This window comes from Trachemys scripta, chromosome 3 (assembly GCF_013100865.1).
Source record: "Trachemys scripta elegans isolate TJP31775 chromosome 3, CAS_Tse_1.0, whole genome shotgun sequence".
Taxonomy (NCBI): Eukaryota; Metazoa; Chordata; order Testudines; family Emydidae; genus Trachemys; species Trachemys scripta.
In genome coordinates this window covers 149,280,269-149,307,552 of record NC_048300.1, presented here as the reverse complement: position 1 = coordinate 149,307,552, position 27,284 = coordinate 149,280,269, and the positions used below count along the sequence as shown (strand labels likewise).

The 27,284-nt window shown below is 38.7% G+C and overlaps 1 protein-coding gene across 2 annotated transcripts in view; it reads left to right on the top strand.

Annotated features, from left to right (window-relative positions):
- The window catches only part of SMAP1 (small ArfGAP 1), a 175,203-nt gene that overhangs the window by 92,052 nt on the left and 55,867 nt on the right, over positions 1 to 27,284 (top strand). For both annotated transcript variants that reach the window (XM_034766216.1, XM_034766215.1), the window contains one exon: positions 26,466 to 26,550. In XM_034766216.1, the coding sequence (XP_034622107.1) occupies positions 26,466 to 26,550 (85 nt within the window). The remainder of the gene's footprint in view (positions 1 to 26,465; positions 26,551 to 27,284) is intronic.

Genomic DNA, 27,284 nt, shown 5'->3' with positions numbered 1-27,284 from the left:
CTCATATATACTATTCATATATAATATATTGACAAGCTTGAAAGGAGGGGGAGCAAGATCCTATTTCTCAAGTTGTCCATGATTTACCTAGAGAAAATTTGCTTAAAAAAAAAAAATGAGAAGAAAGGCAGATTTAAATTGTTGGGGGCTGTGTTTACTTGTTTATACATATATTGTTTAACTCAGACTACATGAGCACCTGAAAATCTCCAATATGAATGCTAGAAAAAAAATACTAAAATAATCTAACTAAACAATCGTGTTTAACAGATGTGCAAGAGGGATATAAATGAAATAAGTGAGGAAAATTGTATCAGTAATAGCATACAACTTCAGACAGAAGGGAGAAATTGAAAGAAAGCTTGAAAGGGAGGATAGTTGACCTAATCACCTAAGGTGGGGCGGGCAAACTTTTTGGCCCGAGGGCCACATCTGGGTGGGGAAATTGCATGCAGGGCCATGAATGTAGGGCTGGGGCAGAGGGTTGGGGTGCAGGAGGGAGTGCGGGGTGTGAGCGGGGGGTGCAGTGTGCAGGAAGGTGCTCAGGGCAATGGGTTGGGGCGTATGAGGGGTGTGGGGTATACGAGGGAGGGCAGGGGGTTGGGGTGCAGAGTGCGGGAGGGGGCTTGGCAGGGGTTGGGTGCGGGAGGGGTGCGGCACGGGGCTGGGGTGCGGGAGGAGTGTGGCAGGGAGCTCGGGGCAGGGGGTTGGATGCAGGAGGGGGCTCAGGGCAGGGGGTTGGGGTGCAGGGGACAGGAGGAGTTCGGGGTGCGGGCTCCGTCCTGGCACTGCTTACCTTGAGAGGCTCCATAGTGGCAGCAGCGTGCAGCGGGGCTAAGGCAGGCTTCCTGCCATATCTTGCATACATATCTCCTAAATATTAGTGGTACTTACTTGGTTAGTGGAGCTCAAAATTAGGTAGACATGCAAAATTACAATTGACAACTAGTCTTTAGATGATGCATCTTGAAATAGTTTTTTCTGTAGTCTTATTTATTCTGTGTTAGTTTGAAAGGTCATAATTTAATGTAGATTTGTATAAACTCTTAACGTCACGGGAGAAGCAGAAACTGTTTTGACTGGATAGCAGCATTAATGGCATACGTGATATAGTTGTGGTGAGAAATTGCATGGAGTGATTCTCAATACTGAAAGTGGCAGCTAATGTGACTTAAATTTTAAAAGGGAAAGTTGCTCAATCCATATAAATTAAACAAATTTTTTAAACATGCTCATCAAAAATGTGCTGCTCTTTAAACCAGATATAAAGATAGAAAATCCTTACCTTGGAGAGTTTACAACCTGAAAGACACATGGGGAATACAAGGCAATCCAAAGGAGAAAATATTTGTTTTATTGCAACTTGTGGGCATTGTGGAAGAAGTGAGTTTTTTAGGAGAAATTTGAATGAGGAGAGGTTTTTGTGAACCAAGATTGGAAAGTTATTTGAGATACTGGGAGATACTTTAAAAAGCCTAAAGTTAAGGGATCTGTTTAAATCCTGCAAAAACTGATTTTCTATCTCTCCTCCTGATTCTTTATTTGAAAATTTACAGTTAAACCCCGACAAATATTTTTTAAAGTATTCCTGTATGGCTGACAGTCGCCTTACCTAGACTATGTATATATGATATTGTGCTAGTAGCCACTTAGAAGGTCATTCTCTCAAACTTTCAATGCTGTCTGTCATCCAGCTCAAATTACAATGTCTTCATTTGGCCACTGAGCATTCTCCACTGCAGCAGCAAGGGACACGCCTAAACCACTGTATATAAATGGTTGATCAATTAGTCTAGATTCAGATCAAAGCAAAGTAATGGGAAACATACATTACAGAGTGCAACTGTTACATCTTAATGAATTTGAGTTAAAATGTATTTGAATTTTAAATCCTTGGAGAAAGTATAAAGTTTCATAAAAAAATTATCAAATTGTTAAAAAATAACAATCTCAAACCCATTAAGAATATTGTTTGCCTGCAAAGCAAATTATCTATTCATTTCACCTAATTTATTCAAGTGTAACAATTTTTTAAAAAAGCATAAATTAGATTGCCCATTCAAAATAATACAAAATTAGTTTATTTGCTTTGCTGCAATAGTTATGCATTTAGGTGACTGCCCTGCATGAATACACAATGGGGCTTAAACAAGCAATTCAATTACCTAGGCTTCCATTCTGTAAGTACAATAAACTACCATATCTACATCAGCTAATCAATAAGTCTGACAGTGGCTCAGAGAAATAATCAATATTGGCTAGATTTATTACTCTTTCAGATTCTGGGGTTTATAAAAATTTTCGCCTCAGAGTAGCCAGTTTGCTGGATGTGCCACTCTAGGTCAGTTGGTAGTTGCAACATTTTGTTGACAGGCTTCTATGTATTACTCTCATATTCTTGAATAGAAATACAAGCTACTGTTTAGTTAATTGCTCAGGTTCAATTTTCAAAAGATGGAAGTCTATAAAAGAAATTGCTGAAAGGCACATTTTTCATGACCATCTTGTACCATTGATCTCGGCAGTTGGATCTGCATTTTTCACTAGCGTAGTCACAAAAAAACATGTAGATTATCAGTTTGGTACTGAAGTATAGAAAAAGATGACTATAGTGAATTGAAAGCAATTTAATTCACTATAATGTTTTTAAACAAAATATGTAGAAGGCACAATTTTTTAAAAGTGCTTTTGTGTTTTTTTAATGTTAACTATGTAGTAAAGCTGAGCAACAAATTTTAATCTTTAGCATTGTTCTTAATTTCAATTCTCAAAAAATGTTTAAGACAAAAAAGTAGTAATATGCAAGGAAATAAGGTTTGGCTTATCTATTTTGATATCAGATGTAAGGGCTATTAAATGTCATTTTTAAAAATATCTGAAAACTTCGGAACCAGCAGCAGTTGTAATGGTTTCTAATACATGCTTAAAGTAACTAGTATCATAAGGATAAGAACTGCCAGGAAAATCATATCTGCAGGACTATTGCAAGCTTATAGTAAATTGCTAACATTACTTTCTCTCCTTATGGGAATTCTCAAATGTTTATGCAATCATTTAGAGCTTTATTGCCAGCAAGGCAATAAAAAGGGAAGGAATCCAATTACTTTAGGCACAAAGCTTACAATTCCTACGTAATGAGTGCAAAACTAAGACTTTGTTCGGTAAGCTTGGAAGCATTACAGGCTCTAGTGAGTAAACTGGAAATTACTTTAAGTAGGTTGAAAATACTTTCTTGGTAAATTGCTTTGATATAACGTTTTTATACCATTATAATAGTAGTAGTATGTAAGTTTTCTTGGAGAGTCAGATTAGGGCATGGAATGAAGCAGAAATGTGAAGAAAGCAGGCCTGATATATATAAAATTGGTTTTTAAAGTGAGATTTATCCGCTAGCATTTTTTCATCTTTAAGATTTGAAACTGAGAAAATGAGGAAAGAGAAAGTGAAGGAAATGTGTTCTCCACACATTTCACAAGTCAGGTTTTTTTTAGTCAAATAAGAATGTAGGAACAGCCATAGTGGATCAGACTAATATTATCCTGAATCTCATGCTTCTGTGTAAGGGGTGCAATTTTTACAATGGACTTGCATGCAACAATATGCCTGTGGGAAAATTTTCTTCCTAACTCTAGACAGTTAGTGATTGGTTATATCCTGAATCATGGGATTTGATACATTTTATTATTTTTTCTTAGCTAATGCAGCTCAGAATAAGATTAATATAAACGTTAAAGCCTATTTTGAAACCTACAGAGTTATTTGTATTAACATTCTGTGGTAGTGAGCTCAGCAAGGTAACTTGTGTATATTTTAAAATATATATTTGTCATAGTGGTGCTCTGTACCTCAAAGGACCACCCTGGATCCTCTCTATTCACCACTGCTATATAATTGATAAGTTTTGTACAAAGTATGCGTTGTGAGGTATCATTCTGAAAGTCTCGATCTCTTGAACATGAATATCCTGTTGGATTGTATATGCTATCATTGTATGTGAAGTTATGAAGTTTTGCTATGTATGAGTTGCTGAAATATGTTGAGGTTGGGAACACTCACAACCAGCCTTCCAGGTACAACAATGGAGTAGGCAGACATGCCGATGGCCCATTAAAGGGAATCCACTTTCTCAACAGCCATCTCTGAAGACTTCTCAGAGGGGAGCATGTAGACCATGAAGAATGCTTGACCAGTTGGGTGACCCCCACATCACAAGCATAGATCTTTCCAGCAAGCTGAAAGAAACTATAAAGAGGGAAAATGACATCACTTGGGCTCACTCCTGCACAACTCAACACTTGGGAACACATCTGGGGGTCAAAGGGTAGGTCTACACTACCCGGTAGTTCGGTGGCAAGCAAATCGAACTTCTGGGTTCGACTTATCGCGTCTTGTCTGGACGAGATAAGTCGAACCCGGAAGTGCTCGCCGTCGACTGTGGTACTCCAGCTCGGCAAGAGGAGTACCGCGAAGTTGACGGGGGAGCCTGCCTGCCGTGTCTGGACCGGGGTTAGTTCAAACTAAGGTACTTCGAACTTCAGCTATGTTATTCACGTAGCTGAAGTTGCGTACCTTAGTTCGAATTGGGGGGTTGGTGTAGACCAGGCCAAAGACTTTGAACTGGGGAGAGTGGATGCAGGCTGGAAGAGAGTTGCAGTCTGTGTACTGAAGTTCTGTTACTTGTTTGTACCATCTGTCAGGGTGAGACACTGCTTAATTCAAATCCTGTTTAGTTTATAGAACCTAGACTGCGAATTTGTTTTATTTCTTAGGTAAACAACTTTGATCTCTACGTTTACTACTTATAAGCACTTAAAATCTACCTTTCTGTAGTTAATAAATCTGTTTAAATTTTACCTAAAACAGTGTGCTTTGATTGAAGTGCTTGGGAAATCTCAGCTCAGGTTATAAAGGCTAGTGTGTGTGTCCTCGCTACATTGAGGGAGGAGCAGACTGTGTAATAATTATGGCTTCTGACCAGGGCAAGGTGGTATATTCCGGGGGTGCAATGCTGGGGAGCTATGGGGGAATTGGCTTGAGCTATTGTTGGTTCATAAGTGGCTTTGAGAGCATTCATGTAACTCAGTTGGGTGTGTCCCTGCCTGTGGATATCTGTGTAAGTGCAGTACTTGAGGTTTGTATCTTGTCACAGCATCACAATGTGAGAGGGATACCCTGGGGTTGGTAGGACAGAGGGCTCAGCGGTCCCACAGTTCAGATTGCACCCTGGAAATCCTGTCCCAGTCATTTTCAAATATCTTTTCAGTTTCAGTGGGTGTCACCTTGTAATATATAACTAACTTTGTTGTGTTGCTACATATTAGGGCTGTCAAGTAATTAAAAAAATTAATCATGATTAATTGCACGATTAAACAATAAAAGGATACAATTTATTTAAATAGTTTTGGATGTTGTCTACATTTTCAAATATATTGAATTCACTTTGAACGCAAAATACAAAGTGTATGGTGCTCACTTTATATTTTTATTACAAATATTTGCACTATAAAAAACAAAAGAAATAGTACTTTTCAATTTACCTAATACAAGTACTGTACTGCAATCTGTATCCTGAAAGTTGGAACTTACAAATGTAGAATTATGTACAAAAAAACTGCATTCAAAAATAAAACAACGTAAGACTTTAGAGCCTACAAGTCTACTCAGTCCTACTACTTGTTCAGCCAATCGCTCAGACAAACAAGTTTGTTTACATTTGCAGGAGATAATGCTGCCTGCTTCTTGTTCACAATATCACCTGAAAGAACAGGCGTTCGCATGGTACTGTTGTAGCCAGTGTTGAAAGATATTTGCGCCAGATGCATTAACGATGCATATGTCCCTTCATGCTTCAACCACCATTCCAGAGGACATGCATCCATGCTGATGATGGGTTCTGCTCAATAACTGTCCAAAGCAATGCAGATGGACGCATGTTCATTTTAATAATCTGAGTCAGTCAGATGCCACCAGCAGAAGGTTGATTTTCTTTTTTGGTGGTTTGGGTTCTATAGTAAGATATCTGAGACTGTTGTAACATGAAATATATGGCAGAATGCGGGTAAAACAGTAGGAAACATACAATTCTTCCCCAAGGAGTTTAGTTGCAAATTTAATTAATGCATTATTTTTTTAACGAGCATCATCAGCATGGAAGGATGTCCTCTGGAATGGTGGCCAAAGCGTGAAGGGGCATACGAATGTTTAGCATATCTGGCCCATAAATACGTTGCAGTGCCAGCTACAAAAGTGCCAAGTGAATGCCCGTTCTCTTTCAAGTGACATTGTAAACAAGAAGCAGGCAGCATTATCTCTCGTAAATGCAAACAAACTTGTTTGTTTTAGAAAATGTCTGAACAAGAAGTAGGACTTCAGTAGACTTTTAGGCTCTAAATTTGTACATTGTTTTGTTTTTAAGTGCAGTTATGTAACAAAAACATCTACATTTGTAAGTTGCACTTTCACGGTAAAGAGATTACACTACAGTACTTGTAGGAGGTGTATTGAAAAATACTATCTCATTTTTACAGTGCAAATATTTGTAATAAAAACAATATAAAGTGAGCAATGTCTAATTTGTATACTGTGTTGTAATTTAATATATTTGAAAATGTAGAAAAACATCCAAAAATACTTAATAAATTTAAATTGGTATTCTATTGTTTAACAGTGCTATTAAAACTGCAATTATCACAATTACTTTTTTTGAGTTAATCACGTGAGTTAACTGTGATTAATCAACAGCTCTACTACATACACAATATACTTGACACAATAGCAGGAAACAAAAAATTAAGCCACTGAACATTATGTACCTCCACCCATTCCTGATGGGAGAAGGTTTTATGTGCACCAACCTGTCTGCTCCATCAACAAATCAAGCTTACGTGAGCCTGATGTCCATCTCCCTCAGTTGTCTCTTTCCTTTCCCTCGCCCTATAAACTGATCAGCGATATAATTGAAAGTTTTTGTGCTAGTATATAACATAAATAAGGCACAAAATTATCCTAGATTCAACTTTTAAAAGCCCCAAAGCAATTTTCTGTAAGTGACTGTATGGATTCCACCCCAAGTATGCAAGATTGGATTCTTTTGACCACCAGTGTTCATTGGGACCACACCTGTGCCCTACATGTCCTTGCACTCCCACCCAAGGGCATAAAGGGTGGAGTGGATCCAACCAGGGCCAGCCCACAACGTTCTGGCACCTGAGGTGGGGAGCTCAAATGACATCTCATGTCAAAATGTACAAGGTAAATACTCTTAAATCAAACTTTAATAAGGTCTCAAGCACCATTTTTTTTACTTTGCCTATACGTAAATTTTGATGATTATCGATGGGAATATTTTTCATTGGTTTGTGTGTATATTGTGAAATGGACAAAAATCCAATCCTTCCAAGCCTACCTATAGTTAAGTGCTGTATATCATGCTAAGAACAGTTTTTTGCCTGTTGGCTTTTGCATTTGAGAAGGAACTTTGAGTCATATGATCTAATTTATTGGAATTAATTGTGTGTTATTAATATTGACATTCTAGGATATGCTTCTTCAAGTTAAATAGAAGTGTAGAATTAACAGATGAATGATACAGAAATTGGCAATCACAATAATGATCTCCAGTTTTAACTGGGCTTTATCCACAGGTTGACAGTACCAAATATTAATAGTACTTGGAATTTTTACTGCAGAGATTTGTTAGTTTAAATAGTGCAGCACGTCTGGGCCTTCAAGAATGTAATTTAGAAGCATAACAAGTGAGAATCACTGATCTGTTCAAACACAGTTTAGCTGTTATCCTTTCAAATCCTGCTGTGCAGAATTACAAATGATAAAGCAGGGGACATGCTTCTTTTCCATTACAAAGTGTTTCTGGCCTAGAGGTGACTAAGAGCAGCGGGGAAACAAAATTACAATATTTTACTCCGCTGCGTCTTCTGCTCCAAAGAGATAAGTAATGACGTTAAGTTACTAATACTATGTTAAAATGCATTAACACATTCATTGTTAATATCTGTTACCATTTCTATAGAAAGAGGTAGAAGTTAATTTTCTTTGTTTTTAAAAACTGATCATTTTGTAATTCTGTTATACTAGTCAAGTTCAATAAAATTAAAACAAAACTTGAAACATTAAAATCTTTTTTGAGTAAACTTTTACCCATATTTTTCTCAATAATTAATAGGATTTTTTAAAGCAGAAAACACTGTATATTTTAGTTCACAGTTTTTATAGGATTTAAATTATAACATACATTGTTTTATTTTTCATAGTCTCAGGCCAGAATCTATGAAAAATAATAATTTATATTCTATTTAAAAAGCATTTTATCAGTGTGCTTACATGACAGCTATGTATTTATAAATGTACTTTCAGATGTATTCTGTTCACCAAGAAAAATACCCAGATCTTGGCCACATTCGTTTTGTATTAAAATCCCATTTTATAGACCTCTTACGAGTTAGGTATAATTACCTCCAGAGTTTACAATATTACCTAATTTTCCCTATATTTGATTTAAATATTAATGTGTACAGCAAATACTAAGGTTAAGCCATTATCTAGGGCAGTGACGAATTTTAAAAGGTGACTGCGGTATGCATGTGTGATAAAGCTTTTATGGCATACTGCACAGATTAAATGTGTATGCGTACATTTAATCTGTATGGTGTGCCTCAAAAGTTTTATTGGAATGAATTTGGGATGGCTGCATTACTTGAGTTGTAGAGTTAAGTCCAAAGCAGAATGCAAGGAGTTGCAGAGGGATCTCACAAAACTGGATGACTGGGCAATAAAATCGCAGATGAAATTTAATGTTAAGTACGAAGTAATTCATAAGGGAAAAAATCTCAACTATATGTGTGTTTGTGTGTGTGTTCTAAACTGGCTGTTACCACCCAAGAAAAAGATCTTGGAGTCACCATGGATAGCTCTCTGAAAACTTCAGTTCTATCTGCAGAAGCGGTCCAAAAGGCTAATAATGTTAGGGACTACTAGGAAAGGGATAGATAATAAGACAGTAAATATCATAATGCTGCCATATAAATCCATGATTCACCCACACCTTCAATACTTTGTCCAGTTCTGGTCGCCTCATCTAAAAGAGCAGGTTTAAAACAAACATAAGGAGGTATTTCTTCACACTACGCACAGCCAACCTGTGGAACTCTTTTCCAGGGGATGTGGTGAAGGCCAAAAATATAACTGGATTCGAAAAAGAATTATATAAGTTCATGGAGCCGAGGTCCATTAGTGGCTGTTATCCAACATGGTCAGGGATGCAATCCCATGCTCAGGTGACCCTAAACTGAGTATCAGAAGCCAGGAATGGAAGATGGGTGGATCATTCTATAATTGCCCTGTTCTGTACACTACCCCTGAAGCTCTGGTATAGGCTGCTGTGGAAGACAGGATATTGGGCAAGATGGAGCATGGTCTGACCCAATATGTCCGCTCCTATGGTCTTATTCAAATCATCCCAAATATGTACTATTTAAACCTTTAGTACATCATACCTTCATGTATTCTGCATAGGTTACTTAGTTCTTTTGTAAAAACTTTTAGAAACATTTTAGGAAAGTTTTAAGTTTTATTGGTACTATTTTTGTACCACTCAATCCAAGTAGCTAGGTTCCTAAGTATCATGAGTCCAGTTGTACAGAGGGAGAAATGATAAGAAATAAATATTAGAAGACTATTTAAAGTAGACTTTCCATACATAATATTGTAATAGTCATATATTTCACAATATATTATGGCTAGAAACAGGAGAGAGATATATCTGGGGATATTAGCAGGACTGAATTGCCTCTCAGCACCTCAGATCAGGGGCGCTCAACCTTTCCAGACTACCATATCCCTTTCAGGAGTCTGATTTGTCTTCCGTACCCCAAGTTTCACCTCACTTAAACTACTTGCTTTCAAAATCCGACATAAAAATACAGAAGTGTCACAGCACACTATTACTGAAAAATTGCTTGCTTTCTCATTTTTACCATATAATTATAAAATCAATTTGAATATAAATATTGTATGTGCCTTTCAGTGTATAGAGCAGTATAAACAAGTCATTGTCTATATGAAATTTTAGTTCGCTAGTGCTTTTTATATAGTTGTAATGGGTTGGCTGTTGTCCCTCCCACTCAGGCTTAGAGGGAGGCCATTCCACCTCACTGGGTCACTGTGGGGTCAGCCCAGTCACAGGGCAGGGTGGTAAACAGTCTAGGGAGCTCAGGCAGGGCTGAACAATAGGCAGTCTATAGGGCTCTGGCCTTCTGGGCAGGGCAGAGCAGCAAGCAGTCTTTCACCTAAGGTGAGTAGGTGGCCACCCCAGGATGGGGCGGCCGCAAGGGATAGGGAGACCCAGGCCCACCCTGCCAGGTCCCAGCACAAGGCTCTGACAGTGGTGGAGGGCTTTGCCACTGGGTCAGCAGGGATCCCACCGAAACACACCAACTTGAGCACCAACTGCAAAATCGGACTAAAGTCTGATTTTCCTGGACTATTTCCTGCTACAATCCGGTGAGGTGTTCCAGTGTCCAGGGTCCTACGTCTCCTTGGGATACTCACTTACTGGCATGCTCAGTGGCTCATCTCCGGATTTGGTCTCCTCTGGGGGCAGGGGGCTACTCAGTTTGGTCATAGGCAGCAGGCAAGAGACCTCTGTCTTCTTCCCTGGCTTCTCTTCAACTAAGCTGGAGGCCCTGACTCTTACACTTCCTGTCCTGCCTCTCACTTCTAGCATGAGGGCTCCGGCCTGGCTCCATCCACTCAGGTGCAGAGAGTGATCCCTTCCCCTCTGGCTTGGAAGGAGGTTCCTCTGCCTCACTACAGTAGCCTGTTGTAAAACTAGGCAAATATCTAGCTGAGTTGATGTACCCCGCTGGAAGGCTTCTGTATACCTCCAGAAGTACATATATATATGTGGTTGAGAACTACTGCGTCAGACCACTGTTGTTTGGTGGAAGGAAGTTTAGTATTTTTCTGAGGGTGGTTTCTTTCTTTAAAATGTCTATCTGAAAGCTGATCCAAGGGTTAGAATGCTGGACATAGGCATTGAGCTGATGCATGAGTGGACAGTATGCTGGTAAAGTACTCAATTAGTAGGTTGCATTTAACCCATCACTTGGCAGTTTATTGCATGGCTATCACCATGTGGTGTATAAATATATGGGGGCATCTGTCTTTTTAGTATTTTCTGCAAAATGAGAACAAAATGAGAACAGAGCATAACTAGGCCATTGATATGAGAGAACTGCAATTTGTACAGTACACACTATAAAGTATTACCCTCGCCTCATTGGGGTGTTGTGGAAGTCTTGAATATGTTGGTCTCAAACAGAACAGATGGTGCTTAATAATAGTTAAGTTCATCAGAGGAGAGTTATTTCCAGCAGGCAATCCATCACTGATTTGTTCTTAGTTAAATTCAGACATGTACGATTTTGATTTTTATGTGGCTTTTGTCGTGCTGCTTTTGGTAATTACTCGATCAAATATGCAATGTAAAGTAGAGTTTGATTGCCTTGTCCTAGTCAGAGAAATTGCTTTAATAATTAGAAAACATAATGGTTCAGTTCTACAGAGGAGCAATTCTCAGTCCACTTTCAAATGGAAGGGACCAACAAGTCAACTCTAGATTTTCATACATGAATAGGATAATTCACAATATGTTACTAATTGATTTATCTAGGTTCAACTAATGCAAGATATTGTTTTCATTTAAATTGGATTGAGCCAATATAGTATTGTCTTAATAGTAGAAGCTGTTAAGATTTTTTTATAAACATGATTCTTGACATAATAAAATGTAACATCAGTTTGTACAAAATCTTCTGAGTTTTTATTGAACTATAGTGAACAAAATAGTGTAGGTTATTCTAGATTTTTGTCCCGTAAATCAGTGGTTATCAACCTTTTTTCATTTGCAGACCACTAAAAAATTTCCAGTACACGTGCGGACCCCTTTGTAAATCTTAGACATAGTCTGCATACCACAGGTTGAAAAACACTGTTCTAAGTAAGCTAAGCTGGCTATATGCTCAAATTCTGAATGACGTGAGAGATATCATTTCTGCAAATTAGGATTTTAAGTCCTATTATATACTTAAAAGTTCCCACTCTGTGGGATCTCACTGAGTGCTGTATTTTTTGATACTGGGTATTGTGCCAGGTGTACCAACTATCTATAGGCAAGTTTTGCGGGAGCTTTAAATGCTACAGTTTTGGCAGCTGTTTCCACCACCTCCCTAGGTAACCCATTCCAGTACTTCACCACCCTCCTAGAGGAAAAAGTTTTTCCTAATATCCAACCTAAACCTCCCCCACTGCAACTTGAGACCATTACTCCTTGTTCTGTCAACGGCTACCACTGAGAACAGTCTAGATGCATCCTCTTTGGAACCTCCTTTCAGGTAGTTGAAAGCAGCTATTAAATCCCCTCTCATTCTTCTCTTCTGCAGACTAAATAATCCCAGTTCCCTCAGCCTCTCCTCATAAATCATGTGCTCCAGACCCCTAATCATTTTTGTTGCCCTCCGATGGACTCTTTCCAATTTTTCCACATCCTTCTTGTAATGTGGGGCCCAAAACTGGACACAGTACTCCAGATGAGGCCTCACCAATGCTGAATAGAGGGGCATGATCACATCCCTCGATCTGCTGGCAATGCCCTTACTTATACAGCCCAAAATGCCGTTAGCCTTCTTGGCAACAAGCGCACAGGACTGGGAATGGCTGAGCCATTACAAACGTTGACTCTATCTCCCCTTGTAAGTACTCTCACACTTCTTATCACACTGTCTGTACTCGGCTAGCTTGATTATCACTTCAAAAGCTTTTTTTCTCTTAATTAATTGGCCTCTCAGAGTTGGTAAGACAACTCCCACCTGTTTATGCTCTCTGTATGTGTGTATATATATCTCCTCATTATATGTTCCATTCTATATGCATCCGAAGAAGTGGGCTGTAGTCCACGAAAGCTTATGCTCTAATAAATTTGTTAGTCTCTAAGGTGCCACAAGCGCACACTGTTGATTCATGTCCAGCTTCTCATCCACTGTAACCCCTACGTCCTTTTCTACAGAACTGCTGCTTAGCCAGTTGGTGCCCAGCCTGTAGCGGTGCATGGGATTCTTCCTTCCTAAGTGCAGGACTCTGCACTTGTCCTTGTTGAACCTCATCCGATTTCTTTTGGCCCAATCCTCTATTTTGTCTAGGTCCCTTTGTATCCTATCCCTACCCTCTAGCGTATCTACCACTCTTCCCAGGTTAGTGTCATCTGCGGACTTGCTGAGGGTGCAGTCCACGCCATCCTCCTGATTATTAATGAAGATATTGAACAAAATCGCCCCCAGGACCAACCCTTGGAGCACTCTGCTTGATACCGGCTGCCAACTAGACATGGAGCCACTGATCACTACCCATTGAGCCCGACCATCAAGCCAGGTTTCTATCCACCTTGTAGTCCATTCACCCAGCCCATACTTCTTTAACTTGCTGGCAAGAATACTGTGGGAGACAGTATGAAAAGCTTTGCTAAAGTCAAGGAATAACACGTCCACTGCTTTCACTTCATCCACAGAGCCAGTTATCTCATCATAGAAGGCAGTTAGGTTAGTCAGGCATGACTTGTCCTTGGTGAATCCATGCTGACTGTTCCTGATCCTGTCCTCGAAGTACTTCCAAATTGATTCCTTGAGGACCTGCTCCATGGTTTTTCCAGGGAGTGAGGTGAGGCTGACTGGCCTGTAGTTCCCTGGATCATCCTCCTTCCCTTTTTTAAAGATGGGCACTACATTATCCTTTTACCAGTCATCCGGGACCTTGCCTGATCGCCATGAGTTTTCAAAGATAATGGCCAATGGCTCTGCAATTACATCCGCCAACTCCTTTAGCACCCTCAGATGCAGCGCATCCAGCCCCATGGACTTGTGCTCATCCAGCTTTTCTAAATAGTCCTGAACCACTTCTTTCTCCACAGAGGGCTGGTCACCTCCTCCCCATGCTGTGCTGCCCCGTGCAGTAGTCTGGGAGCTGACCATGCTCGTGAAGATAGAGGCAAAAAAAGCATTGAGTACATTAGCTTTTTCCACATCCTCTGCCACTAGGTTGCCTCCCCCATTCAGTAAGGTCCCCACACTTTCCCTGACCACCACCTTGTTGCTAACATACCTGTAGAAACCTTTCTTGTTACTCTTAACATCCTTTGCCAGCTGCAACGCCAAGTGTGAATTAGTGTTGCAATTAAAGATGTATAAATTGTTTTGTTTTTATAATTAAGTTAATGGAAATTTTTCCATCCATTGTCCATGAATTTGTGCTTAAATGTTTTAGAATGGTATTCATATGATCTTATTAATGTAGAATTGGATTATTTGCCTAGTTCAGGTATAATGTGGAACTGTATATTGAACATGGTTATTTAATTTCCTTACCAAAACTGATAGACTGAACAGTGTTGGGCTTTCAGCTATGCTATCATATATTTAAAATGGCAGGGAAATGGAACAAAAATGCAGGAGTTGGAAAGTAAATGATTTTTGATTAAATTATCTTGAGTAGTTTTATGAATTACAAGCAGATTGGCTGGTAAAGCTCCCACTAATGAAGACTTTAATAATTTGAATGAGACATCTGCTCAGCATGAATTACATTTTATAAAATTATTTTATCTAAGTAGGTCTATAGTCTTGTTTTTATCCATTTTTTAAAATAAATTATAGATAGTCTAATTTTTATCCACTCACAGCTGACTGCTTTCTAAATTTGTTAGGACATGAATTTTATGTCTTCTGGTTTATTAGGACGAAACTTTAAAGCTGAATGACTGGCTGCATGAAGGTTGATAGCATTGTACTTGCTGCCAAATACGCAGGAACACGAATGTGCATCTGGTAAATCCAAAACAACCAATTTTACTGTGACCAAGTGAAAATTTAGCTTAGTTGGCATCTATTATATCATTACTATTTTTCAGTTAATGTGGTAGGGGTAGGGGTGGGTGTGTGTGTGTGTGTGTGTGTGTGTGTGTGTGTGTGTGTGTATATATGTGTGTGTGTGTACTTTTCATTTTGATAAAGGATTTGTCACAAAAGTTTTAATGGTAAATACACAAAAGTGAGAACTTGATTTGTATTAAAAAGTATTTTATAAAATTTACAAATGGGTCCAGATAAGAAATATAAATGTGATTTTATGTATTAAGTACTTCAAAGAGGAAACGTGTACTTCTTTTGGTGCTGTATGCACAACTCTTATGTATTGAAGTACATCAGTGTTGTGTCACCACATGAGACTTTATTTTTATTGTACCATTGGTGTCTAAGCAGTGTACAGTTTAAATTTACAAGTGATGATAAGAGCAGGAGAGCTAGAGAAAAAAGACTGGATTTCAGAGAGAAGAATTGGCAGGATTTAGAGATGATCTGAATTAGTGGGAATGAAATAAGAGAGAGGATGGACAATGAAGTTATTGACACAGATTAAAGCAAGAAATTGAGGACAAAATTTGGGGGTATATGGATTTGTTTCCAAATATTGTCATTTTGAGTTGACAAAACACCTAGGTGCTAGTTGCAGATGTGAGTTTGCGTAGAGCGAGATTTCTCTGTGCTTGTGGCCTATGTTCAAAACTGCCATTATTAGCAGTATGCATATGACAAATATAGAAAATACTGCAGTCAATATAGTACTAAAAAAACTGAAAGATATTACAATTATTATTCATAATACTGGCAATTACTCTGCTTGATATTTTATATCCAAAAGCAGAATTCCTGCTCACCAAAATAGTCCTGTATCCCTTTTCTGAAAGGCTGATTGAGCCCAAATGCAAACCAGCCTTTGAGTTGTGATAACTGCTAAAACTTCTTCCAGATGCATATACTTGATCTGAAAATACTGTATTTCAAATTTATGTCCAGCTTTAGGAAGGAGGAGACTACATTAAGCTCATTTTACTACCTCAATAAAGACTACTGCTAAAGTTTGTGACTACTGCTTCCAGCTCTGTGTGTTTCCTTGAGGAACTCTCACAGAGTAAGTTCACAATCTAGCACTAGTCAAGACCTAGAAAATCCTTAATATTTGCCACAAAGGTTATTAACCAGACTAATAATGTTAGAAATCAAAAAGCATTTTAGTGCAGCGGGCGAGGTACACTTGCCATTCTTTAAACCTTTAACCTAAACTATAATCAAATCTTTCATTAACCTAGGTAGCTGTAGGAGAGAATGCAGGCAGAAGCACACCAGCAGATTGGGGGCTATCCAGTTTATTGCGCAGAGTGCAGTATGTATGATTACCTGCCCTGTTTGCTGGTGACGTGTGTGTACATTCGTTGCAAGGAGCTCCTGGCCCTCAGAGACTGAGTCCGGGCTTTGGAGGCCAGGGCGGTGGAACTGGAGGAGCTAAGAGAGGCAGAGAGGTATGTTGATGAGGCTTTCTGGGACACTGTAAATTTGTCCCACCTCCGGTCAGACAGCCCCTGCGCTGTGAAGGAGGATGAAAGGCTCAGGGAAGGAGAGCAGTCAATGGGAGCAGAGGGAAACCTTCCCATAGTTGGGACTCTCCTTCCAGATGATGTTGAGGTATCCTCCCGCACTGAGTTACTTCTCCAGGGGAGGGAACTCCAGTCATTAGGAAAAGGCAGGTGTTAGTAATGGGAGATTTGATCATTAGAAACATAGATAGCTGGGTTTATGATGACTGGGAGAACCGTATGGTGACTTGCCTGCCTGATGCGAAGGTTGCAGATCTCTTGAGGCATCTAGAAAGACTTATGTGTAGTGCTGGGGTGGAGCCGGTGGTCGTGGTACATGTAGGTACCAATAACATAGGGAAGGGTAGGAGAGATGTCCTGGAGGCCAAATTTTGGCTGCTAGGTAAGAGACTGAAATCCAGGACATCTATGGTAGCATTCTCAGAAATGCTTCCAGTTCCACGTGCAGGGCCAGGTAGGCAGGCAGAGCTTCAGAGTCTCAATGCGTGGATGAGACGATGGTGTAGAGCGGAGGGGACTGGGGAAACTTTTGGGATAGGGGGAGCATATACAGGAAGGATGGGCTCCACCTAAACCAAAGTGGATCCAGACTGCTGGCACTTAACATTAAAAAGGTTGCAGAGCAGTTTTTAAACTAAGAGATGGGTGAAAGCAGATTGCTGCAGCGGAGCACGTGGATCGGACAGAGACTTCTCTTAGAGGAGAGTCTACCGATAGAGATTCTCTAGGTTCTAGTCAGGAGGAGAGGATGGAAGAGGATAAAGTATGGGCCAGATCAGACAAGAAACATTCACATAAAAAAGAATCTGACACATTAGAAAAGGGCAGACAAACAGTGACAAGTTTTTAAAGTGCTTGTACACAAATGCTAGAAGTCTAAATAATGAGTGAACTAGAGTGCCTCACGTTAAAGGAGGATATTGATATAATAGGCATCACGGAAACCTGGTGGAGTGGGGACAATCAAAATGGGACACAATCATTTCTGTGGTGGGAAGAACACCTCAACAGCCAACACTGTGGCATTTAATTTCAGAAAGGGGAACTATGCAAAAATTAGGAGGTTACTTAAACAGAAATTAAAAGGTACAGTGACTATAGTGAAATCCCTGCAAGCTGCATGGACACTTTTCAAAGACACCATAATAGAGGCCCAACTTGAATGTATACCCCAAAATAAAAAACACAGTAAAAGAACTAAAAAAGAGCCACCGTGGCTTAACAACCATGTAAAAGAAGCAGTGAGAGATAAAAAGGCATAATTTAAAAAGTGGAAGTCCGATCCTAGTGAGGTAAATAGAAAGGAGCATAAACACTGCCAAATTAAGTGTAAAAATGTAATAAATGCCAAAAAGGAGTTTGAAGAACAGCTAGCTTAAAACTCAAAACCCTAAGCCCGCTAAAGAACCAGTGGGGCCCCTGGATGATCGAGATGCAAAAGGAGCACTTAAAGATGATAAAGTCAGTGCAGAGAAACTAAATAAATTCTTTGCTTCAGTCTTCACGGCTGAGGATGTTAGGGAGATTCCCAAACCTGAGCCGTCCTTTGTAGGTGACAAATCTGAGGAATTGTCACGGATTGAAGTGTCACTAGAGGAGGTTTTGGAATTAATTGATAAACTTTACAGTAACAAGTCACCGGGACCAGATGGCATTCACCCAAGAGTTCTGAAAGAACTCAAAAGTGAAATTGCCGAACTGTTAACTATGGTTTGTAACCTGTCCTTTAAATTGGCTTCTGTACCAAATGACTGGAAGATAGCTACTGTAACGCCAATATTTTAAAAGGGCTGTAGAGGTGATCCCGGCAATTACAGACTGGTAAGTCTAACGTCAGTACCGGGCAAATTAGTTGAAACAATAGTAAAGAATAAAATTGTCAGGCACCTAGAAGAACATAACTTGTTGGGCAAAACTCAACATAGTTTCTGTAAAGGGAAATCATGTCTTACCAATCTATTAGAGTTCTTGAAGGGGTCAACAAACATGTGGGCAAGGGGAATGCAGTGGACATAGTGTACTTCGATTTCCAGAAAGCCTGTGACAAGGTCCCTCACCAAAGGCTGTTACGTAAATTAAGTTGTCATGGGATGAGAGAGAAGATCCTTTCATGGATTGAGAACTGGTTAAAAGACAGGGAACAAAGGGTAGGAATAAATGGTAAATTTTCAGAATGGAGAGGGGTAACTAGTGGTGTTCCCCAAGGGTCAGTCCTAGGACCAATCCTATTCAGCTTACTCATAAATGATCTGGAGAAAGGGGTGAACAGACGATACTAAACTGCTCAAGATAGTTAAGACCAAAGCAGACTGTGAAGAACTTCAAAATATCTCACAAAACTAAGTGATTGGGCAACAAAATGGCAAATGAAATTTAATGTGGATAAATGCAAAGTAATGCACATGGGAAAAAATAACCCCAACTATACATACAGTATGACAGGGGCTAATTTAGCTACAACTAATCAAGAAAGAGACCTTGGAGTCATCATGGATAGTTCTCTGAAGACGTCCACGCAGTGTGCAGTGGCAGTCAAAAAAGCAAACAGGATGTTAGGAATCACTAAAAAAGGGATAGAGAATAAGACGGAGAATATCTTATTGCCCTTATATAAATCCATGGTATGCCCACATCTTGAATACTGCATACAGATGTGGTCTCATCTCAAAAAAGATATACTGGCATTAGAAAAAGTTCAGAAAAGGGCAACTAAAATGATTAGGGGTTTGGAATGGGTCCCATATGAGGAGAGATTAGAGGCTAGGACTTTTCAGCTTAGAAAAGAGGAGACTAAGGGGGGATATGATAGAGCTATATAAAATCATGAGTGGTGTGGAGAAAGTGAATAAGGAAAAGTTATTTACTTGTTCCCATAATATAAGAACTAGGGGCCACCAAATGAAATTAATGGGCAGCAGGTTTAAAATAAATAAAAGGAAGTTCTTCTTCACACAGCGCACAGTCAACCTCTGGAACTCCTTGCCTGAGGAGATTGTGAAGGCTAGTACTATAAAAGGGTTTAAAAGAGAACTAGATAAATTCATGGAGGTTAAGTCCATTAATGTCTATTAGCCAGGATGGGTAAGGAATGGTGTCCCTAGCCTCTGTTTGTCAGAGGGTGGAGGTAGATGGCAGGAGAGAGATCACCTGATCATGACTTGTTAGGTTCACTCCCTCTGGGGCACCCGGCATTGGTCACTGTCGGTAGACAGGATACTGGGCTGGATGGACATTTGGTCTGACCCAGTAATGCCGTTCTTATGATGGACAAGCCAGCTTGTCAAGCTGTATTGCTCTGCTACAAAACATGGGGGCTTATTGTCATGCTGTACCTATAAACCAGAGATAGGCAACCTTTGGCACACAGCCTGCCAGGGTAAGCACCCAGGCAGGCCGGTCCAGTTGTTTACCTGTCGTGTCCGCAGGTTCGGCCAATTGCGGCTCCCAGTGGCCATGGCTCGCCGCTTCAGGCCAATGGGGCCTGCGGGAAGCAGCAGCCAGCACATCCCTTGGCCTGTGCTGCTTCCCGCAGCACCCATTGGCCTGGAGCGGCGAACCGTGGCCAGTGGGAGCCGCGATCGGCCAAACCCGCGGATGCAGCAGGTAAACAAACCGGCCCGGCCTGCCTGTGTGCTTACCCAGGCAGGCCGCGGGCCAAAGGTTGCCAATCCCTGCTATAAACTAAATGTAGCATCTTCATTGTTCATGAAATACTTATGTATCCTATACACTGTGGCTTTCCCTTCTTATCATACCTTTCTGTGCATACCATACATAGAGTATTTGTGTTTAGCATTTCTCAAGACAGTTCTCGTCATAAAGCTAAATCAAGTGTGAGATCCACATAAGCAGGACTATTCAAGAATGGAACTTATGTATCAATCAGATCTCTCTCTCTGATTTTGGTGTAAAATTGTCATAAATGGCTTCCCCCTCTTGAGTTCCCTTCCAGTCCTACTTTTCTATGATTCTATGATAGCTGCACTGAAAACAAAAGGCTAACACCCAGATTTTGAGGTGTTCCAAATACCTAAGTCTTGTTATCAGAAGTGACTTAGAAACCCATCCAAAATTAGGGTCACTCATAAGTGCCTACGTCACTTTTGCAAATTACAGTTAGGCTCTTAAGTCAGTCAGGTGTTGCAACACTAAGTGGAAAAATGCCAAAATACCTTTAAAAATCTGGGCCTAAGGACCTAAGTGTTTTTCCACTTATTTAACTTGCTGCTTAGGAAGTATAATGGCCGGAAAATGGAAATAAGTGATCAACATAGTGCCTTATGTAAATTTGAAGGATAAAAAGGATCTTGAGTGGGAAAATTTAATTCCAGTCATGTAGTGAATATTGTCCATTACACACAGCATTGTTTAGATGAAATAGTGGTAAACTTTGGTTAGAAAACTATTTGTCATAAAGATTACATTGAAAAGATGTTAGTAAACTTGGGTGAAGAACTGTTGCATATCACAGGTGTGAAGAGGGGACTGAGTGGTGCTTTCAGTGAATAGAAAGTTAATTCATTCTGATACAGGTTACACAGTAATATAACACTTCACAATATTTACTGATTTTTGGCAAGTTGGGAAAAATCTGTCCATAAACTAACTGATTAGCATATAAACAGAATGGAGTCATTAGGTCTGAAGTATATTTTCCAAAGACTTATAAACGTGTAATAGCTTAAAATATCAAGAACAAAAATAATTGTTGCCCAGCATATCTGGGTAACCCACTTTCTGTAAACTAATACATTTGTATATGATCTTACTATGGAAGCTTACTGTGTGGTTTTCATGTCACTTAAATAAACCCACTCCACTGCTAAGGCATTTCATCTTGAATGTGACTAGATTTTCCTTAAATGATAGAAAACATACTGGAATTTTTCAAAACAAATTTCAAGATAGAGTATTAAGTGATTTGATTAATATACTAACTGTACAACAAATGTATATTTGTATAAATATAATGTACTGGATTTCTCCAACCACTTGGTAAAGTGGGAAAGTAACAAAAAATTTTAGAAAAGCAAATGTAGTACTGATATTCAGAAGTAACGTGATCCACTCTCACATTTGGAGGATAATGAAACAGTGAGCAGTAAACACCATAGGTTTCCATAGAATAAATCTTTCCAGGCTGCCAACTGTCTGTTAGTAGAAATTCAGAATTAGCACATGAGAAGTATGCAGTAAATCTAATACATTTGGATTTTCGTAAAGCATTCGATAGTGCCTCCTGAAATATTACTGGCAAAATTTATTTAGATTGATTTGAATAGGAATATTTTGGTAGTAGCTGATGCACTATACAGAGTAAAAGGTCTGCAGAACAAAAGATATAGCTCAAAAGTCTGCACACTTGGACAGAAATAGCTCAAACTGTATCAACTGTTGGGAACTCCAGATCTATATCTTTTTGCCAGTCCACACAGCCACAGAATCAAGTCTTCACAAATTTCCCATGCAGGTGAGCATTGGGAAAGTATGCCTTCTCTATTCTTTGAAATTGTCCCCAGTTCCTGTATTCTCTTTCACAGTTCTATTACCTTTCTTGATATTTTCTGAAGAAGAGCCAGTCTGAATTATGAATTCTTATCTAACCTCACTTGGGAGCCCGACCTTACTTTTACTCCTTACCTCCAGTTCCAATAGCTTCCTGGTAGTCCTGGGAAAAGTTGGCTGTCGTGTTCCTAAGGCAGCAGGAACAGAGTAAACTCTGTACCAAAGGATTTCCTGATTGCACCTTGTTGTGGAATTACTGCAAAATATATAACTTCAGTAAGATAACTTCTGCTTGTTTGGAAGATACAACTAATTGAAGTTTAAGCATTTACCTGATTTATACAAACAAAACCCCACACTTAAATGTGAGAAATTTCTATGGTCCTTTTCAACTGGTGTAAATTGGTACAGATCCACTGAAGTCCATTTGTCTAACATTCATTGGTTGCACCTTCCAAACCTTTTCTAGGGAAAAATCTTTCACAAAATCTATTTAAAAAAAAAAAAAAAAAAATCTATAAAACCACAGTGCCTGGCACAATGCCTAGAAATAGCAGATTGTGAGAGATTTTGGTAGGCCACTAGTTCACTATGGACAGAAGTGGAAAGATAAATTGAACTGTTTCAGCTGGTTTGCATCCATGCTGTGACACTGAACGGGTACAGGCTGAAATTGCTTAGACCAAATTTGTTGGTAGAGCTAAGTATATTCTACTCCAAATTGAATGCACGTAAACCAGTTGCATCATTCCTGCTTGTGGCTGATAGCTCAGTGGTTTGAGCATTGGTCTGCTAAACCCAGGGTTGAGTTCAATCTTTAAGGGGGCCACTTAGGTATCTGTGGCCAAAATTAGTACTTGGTCGTGCTAGTGAAGGCAGGGGGCTGGACTTTACCTTTCGGGGTCCCTTCCAGCTCTATGAGATAGGTATATCTCCATATATGTGAAGTGTTCAAAAAAGTTCTAATCCCTTAGAATGCTTGTAAAACAACAAATTTCTTTTAAGTAGAAAAGACCTAATTGATGTGCTTTCCTCTGTTCCTATAAAATCTCATTTTCATCAAATTATTTTCCTTTGTATTGTTTGATATTTAAAAGAGTTTATCTCTTCGTTTTGAAAAATGTATAAATCCTTCAAAAGCTGCAGGACATTTCAGCATTAACTGTTCAGTGTTTTCTGCAAATACTTCTTTACCTTTAATGTTTAAGATTCTTTGTCAGCTTTTCCCACAATCTTGTAAATATTTTTTCACTAAATGGTCAATCAACATTTTTGTTCATTTAGTGAAAAATGTTATTTAAGGAAAAGAGCACTGCCAAAATTTGTTTGAAACAACTTTTAAGAGATTTAATGCAGTGCATGAAGAGCAGGGATTTATTGCTTGTAATAGAATGTGAGAAAAAGCGCACACAATATCGCGAACCACAAATATTCAAAAATCATGAGATTTAAAAATAATAAATTTGGGCATGGTTTTGTACTTGGGTTACATTTTTGAGCTTTTCTCTGCAACCATGAGAACTAGAAATTAGTTTGTAAATGAAAGCTAAGATTCTTACATAATCAAATGTCTCCTTGGAATTGGCGATTTAAGTAAAATACCAAATATTGCGTCTTGCAAAACAAAAAAGCATAAGTTCACAACAGTACATCTACATATAAATGTTAACCCTATTGCTCGGTAAAATGCCACTGATTTTTTTTTTTTTGTAATTAGTGGGAAAGTTTGATCATGTAGTACAGTATTCCCAAGAGAAATTGAAAACACATAAATTCCTGATTTAGGGTTTATCATTTGTGCTAGTTTTTCTTGTAAACTCTTTTTACTGCCAGTTCCTTTTCTGGCCAGTTTATATGTGTAATAAAAGCTCTAATAAAGCAAACACAGTCCTATAATTACAACATTTGACAAGACAAAACAAAACAAAAAATCTACTCAAAAATATTCTTACTGTATTTTTAAAGTAAAGAGATTAATTTTTGTAACAATCAATATGTTTCTAAGCAAAGGGGAATATTATTTAAATTCCATCTGTCTAGTTCTTACTAATGAATGCAAGACAGTGCTTTGGTTTTGATGAACACATGGTAGGCTTGCATTTGAGACTAGCTCTGTTATGCATTAATGCATTTCAGAATGCTGTTTTCAGATCCCTGATAATCAGCCTAATTTGAGGCAATGAAAATTTTGCACATTTAGTGCAATTTTAATGTAGCTTTATTTTCAAAACAGTTGGTATATGTTGAGAAAAGCAGTCCTTGCTTTTTTAAAAAAATCAAGTTTATAAGACAAGCAACATGTCAAGTGCATTTCTTCTCTCAGCTGCAGTGACCCATGACACAGATCATAGCGTTCCTTACAGCAGTTGAAAAAAATCCAGGTGCTTATAATTTTTTGTAATAATTTATGCACCTTTCCTGAAATGTTAAGGTCAATTGTGATTAATATTCCTAGCTCTAATTTATATTTCATTGAATGAAAATATACTCAGTTGTGGAAGCCCTTTTTCTTCTGTCATTAGATTTTTATTTGAATCCTTGCTGTTCATAATTTTACTTTTCAATATTAATTTAGGTTATGATCTTTCTTTTAATTCAATACTAACTAAATTTTTATAAATGCAACTGCAAATAAAATTAGGTTTATATTTAAGTTTGACCTATTTTACAAATGTTGGTCTGATATGAACGCTATTCTTTAGTGGGGCGGAGATCTTTAGGTCTCCTCTAACTACAGCCCACAATCTGGGGTCTGTACTCAATGTAAGCATTTCTATACATACTTTCTCAAGGGATAACTTGTCTAAATAAACTGGGAATTTGTAGTCTGCAGGACACCCCAGCCACTGGAGGATTGTTAGAACACAATGGTGAGTTTTATCCAATCTAAAACATTTCACAAACGCTAACTCTTTGTTGCAATCCTCGTCCTAGGAGGGTGGTGAAGCACTAGAATGGGTTACCTAGAGAGGTGGTAGAATCTCAATCCTTAGAGGTTTTTAAGGCCTGGCTTGACAAAGCCTTGGCTGGGATGATTTAATTGGTGTTGGTCCTGCTTTGAGCAGGGGCTTGGACTAGATACCTCCTGAGGTCTCTGCCAACCCTAATATTCTATGATTCCTGTTCATCTCCTTTTTGTACATAGGGAACATAAAGGATTGTCTAGATTAAGGACATTCGTATTAGTACATGTTACACTTCTGCAAATTTCCTAATCTAGGAAAGCCCTCGTGTGGAAAAGCTCAGACCAAAGCCACAGAGGGAGTTTGTTAAAGTCAGGATTAAAATGCAGGATACCCTTGTTCTCACCTTATGCCTTGTCTGAAATTAGACCACTCTGCCAGCTGTGCTATTGAGCAGCCTCTCCTTCCTATTGGTAACACTGACTGGGCAACAGAAAAGCAGATTCAACTATATACACTGTTGGGATGAATATAGGAAAAAAATACTATCCTAAATATGTATTAGAAGAATTTGCAGTGGCGTTAATGACATCCTGTGTGTCACTATATCCAGCTGCTGCAAACTACCAGTAACTTGTGATCCTTCCAGAAATTGAGGGACTCACGGTCCAGGTCTTTATACATTCCAATAGTGAACCCTGAGTAATTGTTAGGGGAGGGAAATGTAAGCAACCTGTAATCTTTAGAATGTGACAAACTGTCAAACCTCATGCTCAGTTTATATCAGTTTACATTTTCAAGGGTCTCTGCAAGAAAAAGACAAAAAGTCTCATTTTTTAAGCGGGGAAGAAAAAGCTAGGATTCTTTGTTTCTAAATCTACAAAATTAAGTGTGCCTATGAGCATGGGTTTTTTGCAGACTCAAAGGCCACCTCTGTACTCACTAGCAGCTGAAAAGTCTGCTGTTTAATAATATCCTCTTCCTATAGGGATGTCAAACGTGCTTCTTTACTAGTCTCATAACCTCCCCCACTTCCCAATTTTTCTTCTTTTCAACTTTTTAAAAGCTCACAAACCTGGCGTTTTTTTCCACACTGGGAAAACTATATAATTAATTTGGTCTAATAAAATTAGTCAATAAATAACTTGTGCAAAATGAGTGAGTCATTATTTTACTCAGTAACGGTGATTCCTAACAGTAAATGATTAACAGTTCAGTTTTTTAATATTATACTTTTTCACTGCGGTTTTTAAATATTAGACTTGTCCTAAACCCAGTAAATAATCCTGTAGTTTATATTGTATTTAGAATTTTCGTAAAACTGGTGAAAGAATAGGGTATATTTCACTTTTCTTTGTCCTTCCATCTCTCCTCCACATGTACTTCATTCTCATTAGAAAACAGAATCTGTAATCAGACGTCAATATGCAAAGTTAGTCTAGAAAACAAATTTTATTTGTGATGTATTCAAGAAATCTTAAAATCCTTATTTGTATTAAAGAAGCCTTGTACCATATATCTTAAAACTTATTTGAGTATGAATATTTTTCTTTCTAAAGCCTCAGAAGAGAGAGGATCAGCAATTAGAGCCTAAAGCAAGTCCGAAAAAACCACCAGAACCTACTATTGATCTTTTAGGACTCGGTAAGTAATAAATAATGAAATTCTCTGTTACTTTTATAAAAATGACTGCAACAGGACTTTTACTGAAATGAAGATAAAGCCATTATATTCCATATGCCAGCAGACATTTTAGTTGAACCTGAAAATTACATGATTAAAACTGCTGAGTTCCATCTGTAATGAGCTCCTTAGTGCCCCCCGCCCTTTCTCTATCAGTGATCTTCAGAGTTGTGGGCTGTGACATTTCAGCATTTAAAGTACGAAAATATTTAAGAAGCAAAATGCTATGGTTGCTTTATTATATTTCTGTTAGTATATATATCTTTATAATATGCTAGTACAAAAGAATAGTAAGCAGTTTCTGTTGAATGCAGCCAACCCTCATATTTTCATGTAATCTCAGTATCTTTACTATTTTGTAGTGTCTCATGACAACAATGGGAATTGTTCATTTTAATAGAATATGTTTCTCTCCCCTCTTCCCCCTCCTTCCCCCCGGCTGGCAGATGACCATGTACTTGTCTTGAACTAGCTTCGACTTAGACATTGCATAGGATAAGAAATATTTATCTACAGATATTGTCATGTTCTTCATACTTTTTTCTCCTCCCCCCACCAGAAAATTGCGAAACACACCATATTTTAAAAGTCATGTCTGAGCTTTCTAATATTGTTGTAAATCTGGTTTTGCTTTGGGTAGGTGCATGGGAGGTTAATAGTGGAAGCAGAAAAAGGTACTAAGGAGAATTCCTTAG